This window comes from Erythrolamprus reginae, chromosome Z (genome assembly GCF_031021105.1).
Source record: "Erythrolamprus reginae isolate rEryReg1 chromosome Z, rEryReg1.hap1, whole genome shotgun sequence".
NCBI lineage: Eukaryota > Metazoa > Chordata > Lepidosauria > Squamata > Dipsadidae > Erythrolamprus > Erythrolamprus reginae.
Window position 1 is genome coordinate 133,694,483 of NC_091963.1, and position 18,395 is coordinate 133,712,877.

Consider the following 18,395-nt stretch of genomic DNA (forward strand, 5'->3'; position numbering starts at 1 on the left):
ATAGTATAATATATATTATTTAAATTTAAATTCTCTTATTAATACATATATTGACTGCAACTAGAATGGCAATAGCCCAATATTGGAAACAACCAAAACCTACTGACGATACATTGATACTAAAAAAAAATATTAGATTGTGCAGAATCAGATGCATTAACTCTTAAATTAAAGAACAAGGAAGACTGATCACTATAAAACTTGGAATTACTTTTATGATTGGTTGAAGAGAAGAAACGAAAACTCAAATTAAAATACAACAATAGAAATATCTTTTTCCCCTTTTTTTGATATAACAAATTACAAAAGATTTATATACAGTAATTTTTAAGGAAAAATCTGTATGAAATTAAATTAACTAAAGAATGTATGAAGGCGACAAATAAAATAAAAATAATTAAAAATATATGGATAACCAAAAGGAATAAACAGTGGATACCGATCATATACTTCACCTGAAGATAATTTGAAATTAGAAGATAATCTATGACTTTCCTCCTCATAAAAGGTGTTGCCATTTCTATCCTCCCAAATGAAACTATTTCCTCAAAGTAAATTTTACTTCCAAGTAGCTCCATAGGTGCAAGAGGTCCCTAACTGAGGGAGGCTATTTCATTTTTTACTTATCACTAAAAAAAATTACTCCTAGGTGAATCAAGATGTGGAAATTTGTGCTTGTAGGTGTTGATAAGAAGCTGTGGTAGTGCCTTGTGTGCTAGGACATCAGTGTGCAAATGATGCAGACCACATAAGTCACAACACTTGTGTGTGATGACATCAAGATGGATCTTTCATTACTTTCCCCATCCCCTAAGGACACCCATATGATTTCCCCCACTGTATCAGATCTCCAGGTAGATAAATCACACCTTGGGTTATTTCTCTCTTCCAAGCAAGGATTGGAATAAAGGTAGATAATTAGCCCCTAATTGTCTTAATTAATTAATTATCTTAATTAATTATCTTACTTAATTTAAGATAATTAGTCCCTTAATTATCTTAGCAATCTTCTAGCCATATAGAGAGTCCTCAATTTATGACCATTATGGAACCTGTCCATTATGATAAATTGTGACAGTCATAACTTTGATCATCCACTTGACCAACCTGATTTTACAACCTTTTTGTGGTTGTTAAGTGAATATGGCAGTTATGAAGCAAACCAATGTTTTGTTTTGTTTTAATGGTCCGGTTTTGCTGAAAAAACTCAGAAGTAAATGCCGGTTTTCAAAAGCCATCATAAAATGTGGTCAGGTGATGGGGTTATACTGAAAATAACCATACATACATACGGGGAAGTTGCTGAGTGCCTAAAGTTTGGCCAGGTGATTGTCGGGAAGGTTGTTGGAACTTTGAATCCAGGTCATTAGTATCCCTGTGGATGTCCATCGTAATCTGAATGGTTATTAAGTGACCAATTGTAAATGGAGGACCACGCTGTACAGCAGCAAAATATTAAGGACCATAGAGAATTACTCCCTGTACAACCTCTGTCACTTAGCAGGGGAATATTTAAGGGCTGGTCCTCTGCATTATTTATTTATTTATATTTTATTTATCTAATTTATGTGTCCACCTTTTGTGGGCAATGCCCATCACAGGTGAGACTCCCAAAGAAATTATGATCAACAGAATGACTGTAAAGCATGCCTGCCTCATTTAGTGACTGTTTGCAATTATCATAATGGTGAAAACGTAATTTTATAACCAATCCTGTCTTCTATGACCTTCATTGGTCTTTAAAGCAAAAGTAAGGAAGGAAGTAATTAATACAATTGCAGTTTCAATTAGACATCACTTCATTTCAGGACCAAGTTGCTAATACCCATTGCAGTCACTAAACAAGAATTATCTGTACTTTCTTTTAAAAAAATCTTTATTGAATATTTATATATTTACATATTGAATTACCTGTACTTTCATAGGGAAGCTCCCATTCGATCCAGCAACAGAAGCCATTCATCTTGACTTTTATCTATACTTAAAAGTCCTTTAATTCCCTTCTCTTAGTCCCACCCACCCCCTTCATCCAACGAAAGAAAACAGTGCCAGACCAATCAATTATAGTATTAACATTTGTGTATTCATATTCACATTAGTAAAAGTATGTGTGAAAGATACTTCCTGGTCCCCACATTGTGTGAGGTCAATTGACGGTCACGGAGAAACTAGTGATGTGGTTTGTTTGAGCAAAAGGTTAACTATTTAGTTCTCCAAGGCAAGGAGGTTAATTACTTTGTTAGCAGTAAAGAGGTCAGGGAAATTAACTGGATAGAGTGGGAACAGCTACATGGTTAGAGAGCAACAAAAGGTTAGAAAAGGGACAAGCTATCCAAGCTTTGCAGCATAGCAGGAAAAGGACTGAATCCCTGAAAACAAACCTCTAACTACTATACATCCAATAACCATCCATAAGTTCTACCAACTAGCAGTGTTAATCAGTCTGAGCAACTTTAAGGAAGTGAACAGAACAGAACAGAATTCTTTATTGGCCAAGTGTGATTGGACACCCAAGAAATTTATCTTTGGTGCATATGCTGTCAGTGTACATAAAAGAAATGATTGTCATAGGGTACAAATAAGCAATGAGGAAACAATAAATATTAATAAAAAATCTTAAGGATTCAAGCAACAAGTTACAGCCATACAGTCCTAAGTGGGAGGAAATGGGTGATAGGAATGATGAGAAAAAACTAGTAGTAATAGTAGTGCAGACTTAGTAAATAGTTTGACAGTGTTGAGGGAATTATTTGTTTAGCAGAGTGATGGCATTTGGGAATGGACAATTGGTAGGTATGGACAAGGTATGGGCAATTTTGTAGACGATCGGTTGAGCCATTCTCTGTCTCATCCCCAGATGTAGTTTGGTTTTTTCAGGATTAAAATGCAGGAGAATCTTCACTTCACTTTGATAACCAGGGTTAAATTAAATTAACATTTATGCCAACCGTTAAACTACCCTACAGGTGTATCTGCCCATAAATCCCCAAGGCACCTAGGCTCACAGTTTCAGTAACACAGTGTCATTGGCCCATTGGACAAGATAATGTCCAATGATGTCCTTAATGCCTTAACCAGGATAGACAAGAAAGCTCCACGTTCCAGATATTCAGCATTGAGGTCCCAGAAAACCCTGATGCAATGTTAAGATTACTTCTTTCAAGAGTAGTCTCCACCCCTTTAAGGACTTAGGTCCCAAGAGAAGTCAAATCTTCTATTTGATCCATAACCATCAATAAAAGAGACTAGGAAATCTTTCTGGGTCACCATCCATTAAAATAGATTTTGATCCCATACCTCAACCTTTTTTCACCACAAGCCCTCTCTAAATACCTTTTGTGGCCACGGACTTCCAAGACTTAAGATTTAAAATCATAACATTTCTTCAGTCCTTCACAGATCCGCTGCAACAACATTGCAACACACACACCCCAGGACCCGCAGGCTACAGTCTGAGAATTACTGTGTTAGTCTATCTTTAGGGACCAATAAAGGGTGATGGTGATATACAGTTGGTGGTTACCATGTAGGATAACCCAACCTTGAAGGGTCTTCTGACTTCTGGGAGGGGTTGCTTGTGGGTCTCTTCTTTGGGATGCCAGGATGAATGAGATCAATCCCTATCTGCCTTCTTCTGCTTGCGTTGTTATCGCTTTGGACTTGTGCTTTTATTTTATTTTTTATTTTATTTATTCTTTGTCCAATATACAATACATATGAAAGAGAATAGGCAATAAGTAATATATATAAATATATATATAAAGATAGGAAGTAAAAAGAAGAGAAGTAGATAGGAAGAGAATATGTATAGAGGAGAGAATATATAAGATAAGAGGGATAAGGAAAGGCAATTGGACAGGGGACGATAGGCACATCAGTGCACTTATGAACGCCCCTTACTGGCCTCTGAGGAACCTGGAGAGGTCAATCGTGGAGAGTCTAAGGGAGAAATGTTGGGGGTTAGGGGTTGACACTATTGAGTCCGGTAATGAGTTCCACGATTCGACAACTCGGTTGTTAAAGTCATATTTTTTACAGTCAAGTTTGGAGCGATTAATGTTGAGTTTGAATCTGTTGCGTGCTCTTGTGTTGTTGCTGTTGAAGCTGAAGTAGTCGTTGATCGGAAGGACGTTGCAGCGTATGATCTTATGGTTGGCTCGCTTACCTACTCCTCCTCTACCTGAACTCAGGTGGCTAAATATGATTCCCACATCTCAAACCTGCTGCATTATTGGTGGTGGAATAGAAAAGCTAGAAAGGGTTAAAATGCCAGATTGTTTTCAGAGCTTCACAAAATGCGGAGAGGAAAAAGGCAATTTCCTTCAGGAAAAGTGGCAAGGAGAGGTTAACTCAATCATTTAAAAGTTCACATGCTGGTGAGCCTTTCGGAATAATTTTCTGACATCACTCAACTCTCCAAAGAGACCCCAGCAGCTCACATAAAATGATAGCAATAAAAGGCAACAATTAATAATAGCGCAGATAAGGTGGAACATACTTCCTGGGCACTCAAATCCACCACGCTGCAGTTAGATCAGAGATATTCAGCAAACCAACTCAAATGCCCAAAGGAAAAATTGGCCAACGGGATCAGGGCTAATCGAAATTCAGGAGAGGGATCAATCCAAAGGGTGGGGGCTGCCAGAGATAAAGCGTACTTTCTAGAACCCACCAAATATTACTGTCACAAGGAAGTTACCTAAAGCCTATCCAGTCTGAGAGAGCATGAGATGGGCCATCATTTATTTGTTTATTAGTTTGTCAAAAACATGTAAAAGTTAGCAGGCATTGGTATAACCATAAACATAAGCAAAGGTCTGTAAGGGACGTTATTGACTTTTGCATAAGATCGTCTTTATTACAGAAGGACTTAGTATTGATTAGGTCAGTGTTTCCCAACCTTGGCCACTTGAAGCTATTTGGACTTAATAATTAATAATAATAATAATAATTTATTAGATTTGTATGCCGCCCCTCTCCGAAGACTCGTATGCTGGCTGGGGAATTCTGGGAGTTGAAGTCCAGATAGCTTCAAGTGGCCAAGGTTGGGAAACACTGGATTAGGTAACAATAGCTGACATCCAGGGCATCTAAGGCTCCATAGTCAGATATGGGAACGGAGCTGGAATGCAGGATTTGTAGAAAACCATGCTACTTGAGAATGGCATATCTACTGCCCTATCTCCCCCTGCCCATCCCCACCTTACCTGCCCCTCATCCCCACAACTTGCCAGCCTCCCTGATCCCTGTCATCTCTAACTCCAGCCCAAGGACACACACACCCCTCCATACTCAGGCCTGCAGGACTCTCCTGCTTGGCCATTCTCTCAATGTCAGGCCTAGAGCTTATTGTCTAGGATATGGCATCATGGCATCGGACCAGAATATCTCCGAGACCGCCTTCTGCTGCATGAATCCCAGCAACCGATTAGGTCCCACAGAGTCGGCCTTCTCCGGGTCCCGTCAACTAAACAATGTCGGTTGGCGGGCCCCAGGGGAAGAGCCTTCTCTGTGGCGGCCCCAACTCTCTGGAACCAGCTCCCCCCAGAGATTAGAACTGCCCCTACCCTCCTTGCCTTTCGTAAACTCCTTAAAACCCACCTTTGTCGTCAGGCATGGGGGAATTGAGATATCTCCCCCGGGCCTATATAATTTATGTATGGTATGTTTGTAGGTATGTCTGTTTAAAAATGGGGTTTTTTAACTATTTTAAATTTTAAATTGTATATTGTATATTATTAGATTTGTTATGAATTGTTTTATTGTGTTGTGAGCCGCCCCGAGTCCACGGAAAGGGGCGGCATACAAATCTAATAAGTAAATAAATAAATGTAAACCTGAAGTACAGTAGAAGTAAAGTGAAGGCTGAGTCATGGTGCTTCAGCAGAATGATGCAATCTGTTCTATTATCTGATTGGCTAGTACGTGTATATAATGTAATACACCTTTTGTGTGGGTGAGGTCTGGTTTAATGGTTTGGTTTAGTGGTTTAGTATAGTTTAGTGTGATAGTGGTTGGTTGGTTGAGGGTTTGTTTTGTTATATAGAGAAGAGTAAATAGTTACTTTTTGATACTACTGAAGAAGGAAAAGAGCTTTCTGAAGAAAGACCTCTTGCTGTCGTGGGGTTTTTTTTGGGAAAACTACCGTGTTCCTGGTATCCGCCATGTTTCCAACGCAAATTCAAAATAACTAACACTTATCAGAGTCATTATGAAACAATTAGCTTAAGACTTGGGTTTTGTTTTGTTTTTATTTAATGGGTAATATTAAGCCAGTAGGGCATTTTGCCAGGGAAAAAAAATCAAGTAGAAATCTTAACATTTCTTACACTTTCCTATTAGGTTTTATGCCCCACCTCATGTGAGCCAATCCATTCTGATATGGAGCTGCCCCTCGAGATTACAGCCAGCCCTCCTAATCCAGTCCCAGCCACTCGCTCCCTTGAGGAAGAACTCCAGGAGGCCATTCAAAAGGCTCAGGTACTATTTGGGGGAATCTCTTTTCGGTCTTTCTTTAGGACTATCTGGTCTTGCTTTGCACACAGGCTGTCCCAGAGGAAATGGCTACTTTGGCTTGACAAAGTTCTCCGGGCTCTTTAATTTCTTGTTCCAGTTTAAGTAACAGCCACACTCTACATGGGGCTACCCTTGAAGAGCATTCAGAGATAGGTGCAAAATGCAGTGGCATGTGCAATAATGAGTGTACCAAGGTTTGCCTGTATTACTCCATATTACTCCAATCTTACCTGAGCTGCATTGGTTGCCAGATGGTCTCCAAGCGCAATTCAAGATGTTGGTTGTTACCTTTAAAGCCCTAAATGGCTCAGGGCCAGACTATTTACGGGATCACTTTGTCCCTCATACCTCGCTGCGGCCAGTAAGATCCCACAGAGTCGGCCTTCTCCAGTTCCCATCCGCCAAATAATGTTGGTTGGCAGGGCCTGTGGTGGCTCCAACCCTTTGGAAGCAGCTGCCCCCAGAGATCTGCACTGTCTCCACCCTACTGGTCTTCTGGAAAGCTGTTAAGACCTGGCTCTCCTGGCAGGCCTGGAGTTAGGATTGACTGCAAGTATGAAGGGTTTTATAGGATATTATTGTTTTTATTGTATTGCTGATTTTATTGCTATAGTTTTATTGTTATATGTATGATTATTGTTAGTGGCTTTGAGTCCTTTTTGGAGGGAGAGACCTATAAGTACAAATAACAAACAAAGATATGGACAGCTCTGGAAGGATGAAGGCTCCTGAAGTCCTCCAACTCTTTTCAGAGTTCCTCCATTTCTTCAGCTGCTTGAATGTCCTCTGCTCTGCTTATAGCATAAAGCTTGCATTGGCTTTTACCAACGGTAGCTTTTTCAAGATCCAACTGGACTTTCTGGGTTTTTATTTGAAGACGTTTCGCTTCTCATACAAGAAGCTTCTCCAACTATCAGAGCTGAAGAAGCTTCTTGGATGAGAAGCGAAACATCTTCAAAGAAAAACCCAGAAAGCCCAGTTGCCTCTTGAAAAAGCACAACCATGACCTGGGCGTGCATTGGTTTGGAATTCAGCAATTACAGTTGTTAGCAGAACACGTTCTGCCTTCGTTTTTAAGGCACCCTCTTTTTTCTTCCCTTTCTATAGCTGGTCCCAAGCCAATCCATTGAAGAGATTTTAGAAGAACCACTGATGTGCGCAGGTGAGATGATGGTTCTGTTTGTTTGTTTGTTTGCGGACTGCAGTCAGGACCAGCTCATGGAGGAATTAATAAGAGATAAAACTGTCAAGAGCAAAAGATGGAGCAATATAAGTTTTAGGAGTCGTAAGTTTGGGAAAGGGTGGGGTTAGAGAGACAGTTGCTCCTCATATGGCCCCAACCACATGATCCAGTGCAAAATCTTGGTGTGGAAACATAATAGAATAGAATAGAAGAATAGAATAGAATAGAATAGAATAGAATTTTTATTGGCCAAGTGTGATTGGACACACAAGGAATTTGTCTTGGTGCATACGCTCTCAGCGTACATAAAATAAAATATACATTTGTCAAGAATCATGTGGTACAACACTTAATGATTGTCATAGGGGTCAAATAAGCAATGAAGAAGCAATATTAATAAAAATCTTAGGATATAAGCAACAAGTTACAGTCATGCAGTCAACCTGGGAGGAAATGGGTGAAAGGAATGATGAGAAAAACTAGTAGAATAGAAGTGCAGATTTAGTAGAAAGTCTGACAGTGTTGAGGGAATCATTTGTTTAGTAGAGTGATGATGTAATCTGTAACTTTGCATTTTAACTTAGACCTAGGAAGTTTGGGGTGTGGGGAGGGTGCTCTGTTATGTCAAAGTGTGGCCTCTGTTTTGCGGCTTCTAGGTGACATTCTTCAAGCACCTGCCTTGACCCCAGAGGTTTCTGATCAAGTTTCCTTGTCCCCATTGGCCCACCAAGAAGCGCCACCACCAAAGAAATCCTGCTGCAGCAATGAGCCACCTTTGGTGCCCTCTGCAATCTTTGATTTTCCGGGACCTTACGATTTCCTTTCGACAGCCTCCTCTTCATCGGCCTCACTGGATTCGTTGTCCTCTGTTTTCTCCCCTGACTCTCTGGAGATGCCACCCTCCCCTCCAGATGTCTGGCAAGGAAGTGGGACCCGTGCTGGATTTGACCCTGTTGATTGGCTAGAAGCCTTGACCTCAGGTTCAGCATCAGGTCTCGGCTCCGCCAGTCCGGTTGGTAGCAGCATCTTCTGCACAGACCTTTTTGATTCTTCTGACTTGGGTGTCAACCACATGATAGACCTAATGGTGGAGGAGTGGTAGTAAGGGCACAAACAGCAGTCTGATCCCCAACGCTTGATGGAAAGAGGGAAGCATCTTCTTTTTACACCTAAAAGATCATTGTGGCACTAAAATCCAGCTAGATTGAGCAGTAATGCTAACATCAAACTTCATTGTACATAGTCTTCTTTCTGTTAATGACATGTCCAGTTGCCTACCTTGGAAGAAGGAAGCCATTATTGTCTGGATGGTGTCAGTCTATATTGATCTTGGATGGCCAGACATATCAGAAATCCTGGCATTCCCTTTGGATAGATAAAACCAACGTTTTGGAAGATCAATCACCATTCAACCACTTCAAATGCATGACATTATGGCTTAGGACACTATCATTTCACTTTACTTTAATGTAAAAAAAAGGGGTGTTTCTGTAATGTCAACTTCTAACATCACAACATAATGAAACAAGTTGTAGAAACTGGTTTCAATGAAACTCGGGTTCTTAACAACTTTCTGTGTCTCTTTAGGATTTAAAATATTGTGCACCAGTCTTATTGGTTGTATTTGCTACATTGAACCTTGATTATTTGCCTGATGCCAACTTTGGAAATCATTATTTCCCAAAATCATGACATCTCCAAGAGGCCATATTTTATTGGTTGAAGCATAATATCATTTCTAGACTTATTTGGACAGTGATGTTGATTTAGATGCTACATACCGAGAATGACATGCATATATTCTAGCTTGGGCATGTTATCTTATTTTGTTCAGTGCCAATTCTGGAAAAAAAATTAGGATTGTTCCATCTTGATGTGATGGAGAAGCTTTAATTTGCAGGGGCCATCAGAAGAGACTGCATCAAGAGCTGTAGCCTCCCATTTCTTGAAAATATGGCATAGGGGTAGGGGAAGAACATATTCTCTTTTAGGGATGATATCTTATTTTTATAGCTGGTCATAAAAAGATGCCTTTGGAACAGGAGGTGCCATCTTTGGTGGATTGTGCCTTTCTAACTCCTTTTTTCCCCCCATTTTTACTTGGTGTTATGAAACAAAAGGAACAGATGCATACAGATTCATATTTAAACAGGTTCAAAATCATTCTTTGGGCTGGTGGTGGAACAGCACCCTAAGGGTGTTACGTAGGAAGAAATATACTTTTTCAGGGAGATGGCTGGCATTGGTGCCTTATGTCCCAGTAGCTCAAGGTTGCTGGGACATTCAGGCCAATGTGTTTACCCAAACATTAGCAGCTAGCTGTGGCAATTGCTCACCATGCTGTGTGAAAATATAGGGGCGCATCAAAACAAATGTTTGATCTGGTTGAATTATCTCTGCTAGAATTTCTGTAAATTGCAAGTCTGGGAGGATGTTCTTGGGCATGCGATCATAAAATTCACATGAAACCCACCAAATTACATTTCCCCAATTTATTTGGCAGGAATGCTATCAAAGGTAGACAAATGAAAAGTGACTAAAAACTTCTTTTGTAAAGGTACTTGCTTTGGATATTTTTGCACCTGTACTATATTCACAAAAGTTACAGGGTGTCCTCCAGACCTTGCTGGGACTACAGCTCCCAGAATTGCCAACTAGCATTAACTTGGTTGCTTTGGTTGGAGATTACCAGATGTAATCTGAATTATTTGTGTTTCTCCAGAGCCGCTTTTCAGCAAGAAATGAAAGAACGGTGCTTTATTTTTTAAGACATTAACTAGATGCTATATAAGGCGTGAATGCAAAATTACCCAAATTAATCAGAGAAAGAAAGCAGCCCTGGGGGGAGGAAGCTAACAAGCTAGCAAGAAAATCTATGATGCCTATGTTTGCAGCATGTTTGTCATTTGGAAGAATAATCCAGGGAGAAGCAAAACTCGCTTCCGAAAGCCAAAACTGCTGCATCAGGTTTCCCAGCCATTCCCACCAAACCTTAGACTCAGCATAACTTTCAATCCAGTGATAATATCCTTTATTTCATCCACTGCTTATACCCGATTGGGTTCTCCAGCTGGGTTGTGCAGAAGCAAAATGATTTATTCATGTCGTTTGATAGTGACAGGGCAATTCTCCAATGCACTGCTGCGGAGAGTCCAACATGGGCAATACTTCAGCCTTATTGGCTGGGACTGAGTTAGAATTAGCATAATAAATAGGCCCCGCCCTGCGTCTACCCCAATAGGTCAGTCTTAAAAAACTCAGTCGTAGGAAGGGAGTTACTGTTTTTCCTCTAAAGGATTTTGATAATGATAATATTGATTAGATTGAAAATAATAAGAATGATTGTTCTATTAATAGAACTAAGCTTTTGTGTATAATCCCTTTATTCTTCTTTTCTCCTTTCAGGGTGAAGGTACCCAGAGGGAAGACTTGGGCCTCTGCCCTCCGTGGGCAAGGCTTGCAACGTTTTTACCTCCTCAGGGCCCCTGCTCTCTGAGAGCATTGCCCAGAGGACAGGAGGTTCTTAGGCTGGGTCTCTGACCTCCATGGTCATACCCCTCCCCTCAGCCTAGAGAAAGGATCATTTTTGGAGGGGGGGGGGAAACTGACGTGGTGCTGGATGCCCCCCCACCAGCCCCCCCCTCCCCATACTGGAGAAATCACCCCTCTACCCTTGCAGAAAACTCCAGGAGGGATTGAAAGGATGCGATGAGAGCGCCGGTGATCGCAGCTGCTTACCAGCTGATGAGGGATTGCTGGTATCGGCAACTTAAGAAGCAGTGAAAAGCGGCGTCAGTGTCAGAGCTGGCCGCCATTTTGGGGGCGAGGCCTACCCACGAAGAGAGCACCCACCATTTGGAAGTGCGCCCGAACTCAGCAAGGCACCTGTCAGCTGAGAGGCGCTTGACTAGGAGCCTCGCCGGTGATTCTTAAGGCGGGGATCGCGCCCGCCATTACTTTGTCACGCACAGGAAGGGGGCAGCTAATGACGTTGCCAGCATCATCAGGCCATCACTCTAGCGCTTCCAGAGCTTGGAGGAGCAGCAGAACTGGGGAGATAAAGTAACCAATTAGGACACTATTATCCATGGTTACTGGGGGTGTTGAGCTTAAAAGACGAGGCCACCATTTTCTTGCATCAGTCTAGCCACCTTAAGTGACAGACCGTTGCGGGTTTCTTCAGAGTACCGACTAGGCCTTGCTTTATTGTTGAATACATAATAGTGAGTAATAATCTCTGAGCAACTCTCGGAATTACCTCTTGGCACTGAACCAAACTTGCCTGGGCCTTCTAAACCGCAGGACAAGGGCCACACTGCTAAATCTAAGGCAAAGGGTTCCCATTCTTCTGCTGCCCTTAAAGACGCAGAGTGCAGAATTAAGGCCCTGGAGGCTTAATTAGAAGTCACTAAAAAACAGGCTCCACTGTTATCACCGCAGCCCCAGGTTCCACTGTCCTACCCGGTGTGGGCTGCCTTGCCTTATACATCCCCAAGGGCAGTTCAAGATCCTGCACCCTCTGTCACTAGCAGAGATCTATCACCAGATCACACTGACATCACATCTGACACAATGACCAGGCCCGAAATAACCCTACCAGCCATACAGCTATGGCACCCAAGACAGGGACTTCAAGGTTTTCATCAACCCACAGCCACGTTCACACCATCTGCGGCTGGGTTGCGTGCATCTCAGGATCCCTGGCACTCCATGTCCCTTTCATTGCAGGACATGATGGCCAACGCTTACACTCAGGGTATGGCAGCAGGAGATCAGCAGAGAGCAGCCCAGACCTCTACCAGACCATCCCGAAGGGATCTTTGGGACACTCCCATGACAGCACCTTCTGTTCATGACTCCTTTGACAAAGAGGGAGATCCAGAAAGTGAACCGGAGATCGAGCTGTCAGAAGATGAGGCTGCCCCATCTGAACAACCAGTTTCCAGTGCACTATTTAAACCGGCCTTATTCGAAACACTCTTGAGAAAGGCCAAGATAATAACAGACATTGGAAGCAACAAGCCGTCACAAGCATCAGAGGGGTTGCAACCGGCATCCCGTTTGTTTTCGGAACCACAACAGGAGTCCAACCACATCCCTTCTTCACAGCTCTTTATGGACACCGTGAAGCGCCCATGGCAACACCCAGCTGCTGCTCAGGATCCATCGTCCTTGAAGCGCAAATTTTATACATTTGATCGGGAAATTGAGGATCTACTGAAATTTCCATCCGTTGATTCCCCTGTAGCTAGTTTGATGTCCAATGCCATTGTCCCATCAGAACTGGCTGATGGTTTAAAACCAGAAGACAAGGGAGCAGAAAACCTCATACGAAAAACACACCAAATAACCTCTTGGGCCTTGAGGTCAGCATCTGCAGCTTCCTTTTTAAATAGAGCCTGTATCCTATGGCTGCAGGACATGCAGTCCAAACGGGGTCCAAAAGAATGAAGACTCAGAAAAGATATCAGTAAGTAACCCTAACCCTAACCAAAATAGAAAATCCTTCCAAGGATTCAGTCAAAAAGGATTCTGGAAGTCAAAGAAACTCGTCAGACCTAATTCCCATAGGGGGGCGCCTTCAATCTTTTGCTGGTTCTTGGGAATGTACCTCATCCGACACTTGGGTGTACAACACAGTGTCCCAAGGACTTTCATCAACTTCCTGGGCATGCCTCCTCAGCGTTTTCTCCATTGCCCTTTGACCCGCTGTCCATGGAAGCGTGCTCTTCTCTTTCGGGAGGTCACCCATCTGATGGACATTGGAGCTGTCGAGAGGGTCCCTCTACATCAGGAGGGCCTAGGGTACTACTCAGTAATCTTCATAGTACCCAAGTCGTCAGGAGGTCATCGGTTGATACTCAATTTAAAACAGTTGAATATCCATGTAAAGTATCAACGATTCAAAATGCACTCTTTGCAGACCATTTTGGCCTCGATCAGACAGGGTGATTGGCTTATATCTCTTGACCATAAAGAGGCTTACTTCCATGTTCCGGTACATCCAAATCATCGGAGGTATCTCAGATTTTATTTGGTAGGACACTATTTCCAATATGGTGCGATGCCATTCGGCCTGTCATCTGCGCCGAGAACCTTCACGAAGTTACTGGATGTCTTAACCGCCAATCTGAGAACTCGTTCAATACGCCTCATGGCATATTTGGATGATGTACTTATTCTATCCAAATCCCCAGAGCAGGCCCAGAGAGATCTCTCCCTTATGATCGAAGTGTTACAGTCACACAGGTTCACGGTGAACACTTCCAAGAGTCACCTGGTTCCAACCACGTGCCTTCAACATCTGGGCACAGTGATAGATACCCAGGCTGGCAAAGTGTATCTATCCGAGGACCGCAAGGAGAAGATCTGGGGCATGCTAAGATACCTTCAACACAACAGACAAATGTCCCTGGCCTTTCTTTCCCAGTTACTGGGGACTTTTGTCTCTTGTATAAACATTGTGCCCGGCTCCACACCAGACCACTGCAGTGGTTTCTTCTACCGTTCCAGAAACAACAAACGAGCCACTCTACCTGACTTGTTACACTGCCAGGGAACATCAGACGCTCCCTCAAGTGGTGGAACTCAGGGCCTGTGGACCTCCGAGGACCTTACAGGAGTGAATATGAACTTCCTGGAACTAACAAGCATTCCGGAATCAGGTGCGGGGAGAACACGTGCTCATCCTGACGGACAATGTCGCTACGCGATCCCATATAAACCACCAGGATGGGACGAGGTCCGGCAGGTTGATGCAACAGGCAGGAGCCCTCACTTGGGCGGAAGCAAACATTCCCTCTCTATGCGCCAAACATATCTCCGGTGTTTCCAATGTGCAAACAGATTGGTTGAGCAGGTCAACACTCGACCCAGCAGAGTGGCACCTCGATACGGATATTTTCTAGGACATCGCTCGCAGGTTTGGTGAACTATTGATAGACTTGTTCGCTACAAACCTGAACACTTAGCTGCCACACTTTTTCTCCCGATTTCCATCACTGGGAGCAGAGGACATCAATGCATTACGAGCCAGCTGGCCAGAGGGTCTGTTGTATGCCTTTCCTCCCACATGCCTGATTCCGAAGGTAATCAACAAATTGATTTCGGAAAGAGCGAAGATCGTCTTGGTGGCCCCCTATTGGCCTCGGCACCCATGGTTCGGGGACCTCATGGATTTGGCGGTCTCTTCCCCGTGGCAGATTCCGAGCCATCGGGTCTGCCTCAGCCAGGGGTCGGTGTTTCACCTAAACTCACAATGGCTGAACTTAGCTCTGTGGCATTTGAGGGGGATTGCATGAGACAGGCTGCTCTCCCGGATTCGGTAATCTCCACAATTCAGGCCGCTCATCACCCATCCACCACCAGGATTTATCAAGCCACTTGGGCAGCTTACTGTAGATTCTGCAAAACAATTTCAACTGATCCCCTATCTCCATCTGTTGGCTTTTCTGCAAACCAGTCTTGACAAGGGCCTTGCCCCCAACACGATACGAAGGTATGTAGCGGCCCTCTCTACTGTATTAAAATGGGACCCGTGGAGGTCTATGGCTCAGCACCCATGGGTCAAGGACTTCCTGAGAGGAGCATCCAACCTTTGCCCACCAGTACATCACAGGTATCCCTTATGGGAATCTACCACTGGTATTGCAGGCACTAACGGGTCTCCCATTCGAACCACTAAGACACATCTCTCTGAGACACATGACTCTTAAGATGGCCTTTTTGGTGGCCATTACGTCCGCCAGGAGGGTGTCCAAACTGTCGGCACTATCGGTTTTTCATGATCTCAGTACTTTTCAACCAGACAGAGTGGTGTTATGCCTGGACCCGGCCTTCCTGCCGAAGGTCAGTTCCTTCTTTCATCGGTCCCAAGACCTGATCCTTCTGGATTTCTGCGCGCATGGTTCTCAACTGCTGGAATTACGCTGGAGCTACCCATGGGTGCTGAGCCATAGACCTCCATGGGTCCCATTTTAATACAGTAGAGAGGGCCGCTACATGCTTTCGTAGCGTGTTGGGGGCAAGGCCCTTGATGTCAGACGAGCTCTTAAGATCTACATACGCCAGACTGAGCCTCTACCCAGAACTGAAGCCCTGTTCATTTCATTTCTGCCATCATCCTTGGAGAATAAGGTTTCACCTCAGATTATTAGTAGATGGGTGAGGTCCTGCATAACCATGGTGTATGAGGTTCAATCCTTACCTGTCCCATCTGGCATCACGGCTCACTCAACAAGGAGTGCAGCAACATAAACAAGGAGTGCAGCATGGGCTACACAGGCCTCTTGAGGACATCTGCCGAGCAGCTACCTGGTCCGTCCTGGATACATTCATTAAACATTATCAACTGGAGTTGTTTAGATCTGCGGAAGCAGCTTTTGGTAGAAGAGTGCTGCAACGGGTGTGCGAAACTCATGCACCCCTGGTCCAGCCTTCTCCTGCCCTGTCATCATAGCTTGGGTATATCCCATGTTGGACTCTCTGCGGCAGTGCATTGGAGAAGGACTGTTGATACTTACCTGAACGGTCTTCTCGATGTACTGCAAGGAGAGTCCAAACCCGCCCGGCCATTTGGCCCAGGGGCACAGTTTATTGAAATATTACAGTTGTTAATAAAGAGATATTTGTTTTTTCACTACTCCTTTGTTTTTTTTCTTGACCGACCTATTGGGGTAGACGCAGGGCGGGGCCTATTTATTATGCTAATTCTAACTCAGTCCCAGCCAATAAGGCTGAAGTATTACCCATGTTGGATTCTCCTTGCAGTGCATCGAGAAGACCGTTCAGGTAAGCATCAACGGTCCATCAGCCTCTTGAGTATGCCATATGGGTTGGGACTGCAACTGCCAACTTTGAGCCCAGTGGCTGGCAATTCTGAAAGCTGCAGACCCAGCACATCTGGAAGACACCAGATGGAGAAACATGGGACAAACATAGGCTGCCTCCCAGCTCATAGTAGTTTGCCCAGTCAGCTGCTTGTGACTCCCCCCCCCTCTTCCTCAGTTCTTGGTGAGACCCCGATTTAGGTCAGTTCAAGTCTGGGGAAGTGGGGTAGAACTCAGCAGGCAGAGGGTGGCTCGCTTAAAATGGTGTCAGACCAGTCCAGCTTTCCTGTTGGGAAATGAATTCAAAAAGCAGGCGAGCTCTTGTGCTTTCAATACAATGCAGAGTCAGAATTCAACCTTCCCACTCCTATTTTCCAGTTACTTTCTGAATAAACACCATTTCTTGCAGCCAGAGTGATGTGTGGATATTTATCGGGGTTTTGTTCTTTGTTTTTACTATTTGATGAAGCTTTCTTACTGCAGATCTCACACAAAGAAGTCAAGAAGCTGGCAAATCAGGGGGAGCCCAGGAGGCTGCTGGGCAGGAGAAATTAATGTTACAGATTAACAGAGTTGGAAGGAGACCCTACACCATTTCTGACAAATTGCAATCTGATTTCTTCTTGAAAGTCTCAAGTGATGAGGTTCCCACAACTTCTGAAGGCAAGCTGTTCTATTGGTTGATTGTTCCCACTGTCAGAAAGTTCCTCCTTATTTCTAGGTTAAATCTCTCCATCCATTATTCTGTCAGGCCAAAGCCATCATTGACTTGGAGACTTTGGCCTGCCACATTTTATTCTTTAGAATGTGTTCTTGCTGTGAGAACTTGGAAGGGGCTGTTGCATGAGGGATGTAGAGATGTAGTCATAACGAATTCCTTCTAGATTTTCAAGGTCATCCTTTGTTCAATACCTGCCTGGAAGCTGATGGGAGTAACGGACACGTTGGCCGCCCTGCACTCTTCAAAGAGAAAAAAGACGGTGCATGTGTGTCAGATTATGCGTTGATTTCCATGGGATCAATAACGTATGCATGCAAAACATCTATCCCCTCCCTCTAATGGAAGACTTGCTGAACCACTTGTCCAAGGGCAAGATATTTACCAAGCAGGACTTGAGAGAAACCTACTACCGCATATGAACCAGAGAGGGCAATGAATGGAAGACTGCTTTCAACTGCCCCCTGCGGAGTTTCCAATTTAGAGTCATGTCCTTTGGATCGCAATGGTCCCCCCACGGTCTTCATGCAATATATCAAAGAGGTATTCCACCCCCATTTGTACAAGGAGGTACTCATTTATTTGGATGACATTCTCATCTACAGCAAAATGCTGGAGTAGCATATGAAGTTAGTGCGACAGGTCTTGGAGAAATTTCTAGCAGTTAAGCTATATGCCAAACTTTTCAAGTACAAGTTCTACAAAACCTCACTAGATGACTTAGGGCACTGTATCTCCCATGTACTTGCAAACAAGTTCAAAGCTTTTTAGGCTTCACCAACTTCTATCGGCAATTCATCCCAGCATTCACTGAAGTGGCACTGCCACTGACAGAACTGCTAAAAACTAACCCACCAGCGACCAAGCCAAAGCCCAACCAGCTGATTGGCTGGATAATGGAATGCCAAAAAGCATTAGAAAAGTTCAAGCATCTCTTTGCCCAAGAAAAAAATCTTACAACGCTCAGACCCAGGATGACTGTTCATAATGCAGTCAGACGACAGTGACATAGCAGTGAAAGTGATGCTGTTACAGAAGGATGGAAAAGGCCAACTCTTGCCATGTGCTTACGTTTCGAAGAAACTCACAGCAACCAACCGAGAGGAGATGGGCCATTTGGGAAAAGGAAGTCTATGCTGTTCATTGGGCG

The 18,395-nt window shown here is 43.6% G+C and overlaps 1 protein-coding gene across 1 annotated transcript in view; it reads left to right on the top strand.

Annotated features, from left to right (window-relative positions):
- MAMSTR (MEF2 activating motif and SAP domain containing transcriptional regulator) overlaps positions 1–9,336 on the top strand; it is a 72,094-nt gene extending 62,758 nt beyond the window's left edge. The window contains exons 12-14 of the mRNA XM_070767231.1: positions 6,343–6,480; positions 7,624–7,678; positions 8,356–9,336. Of these exons, the coding sequence (XP_070623332.1) occupies positions 6,343–6,480; positions 7,624–7,678; positions 8,356–8,801 (639 nt within the window). The 3' untranslated portion in view covers positions 8,802–9,336. The remainder of the gene's footprint in view (positions 1–6,342; positions 6,481–7,623; positions 7,679–8,355) is intronic.
- Positions 9,337–18,395: the final 9,059 nt, after the last annotated feature.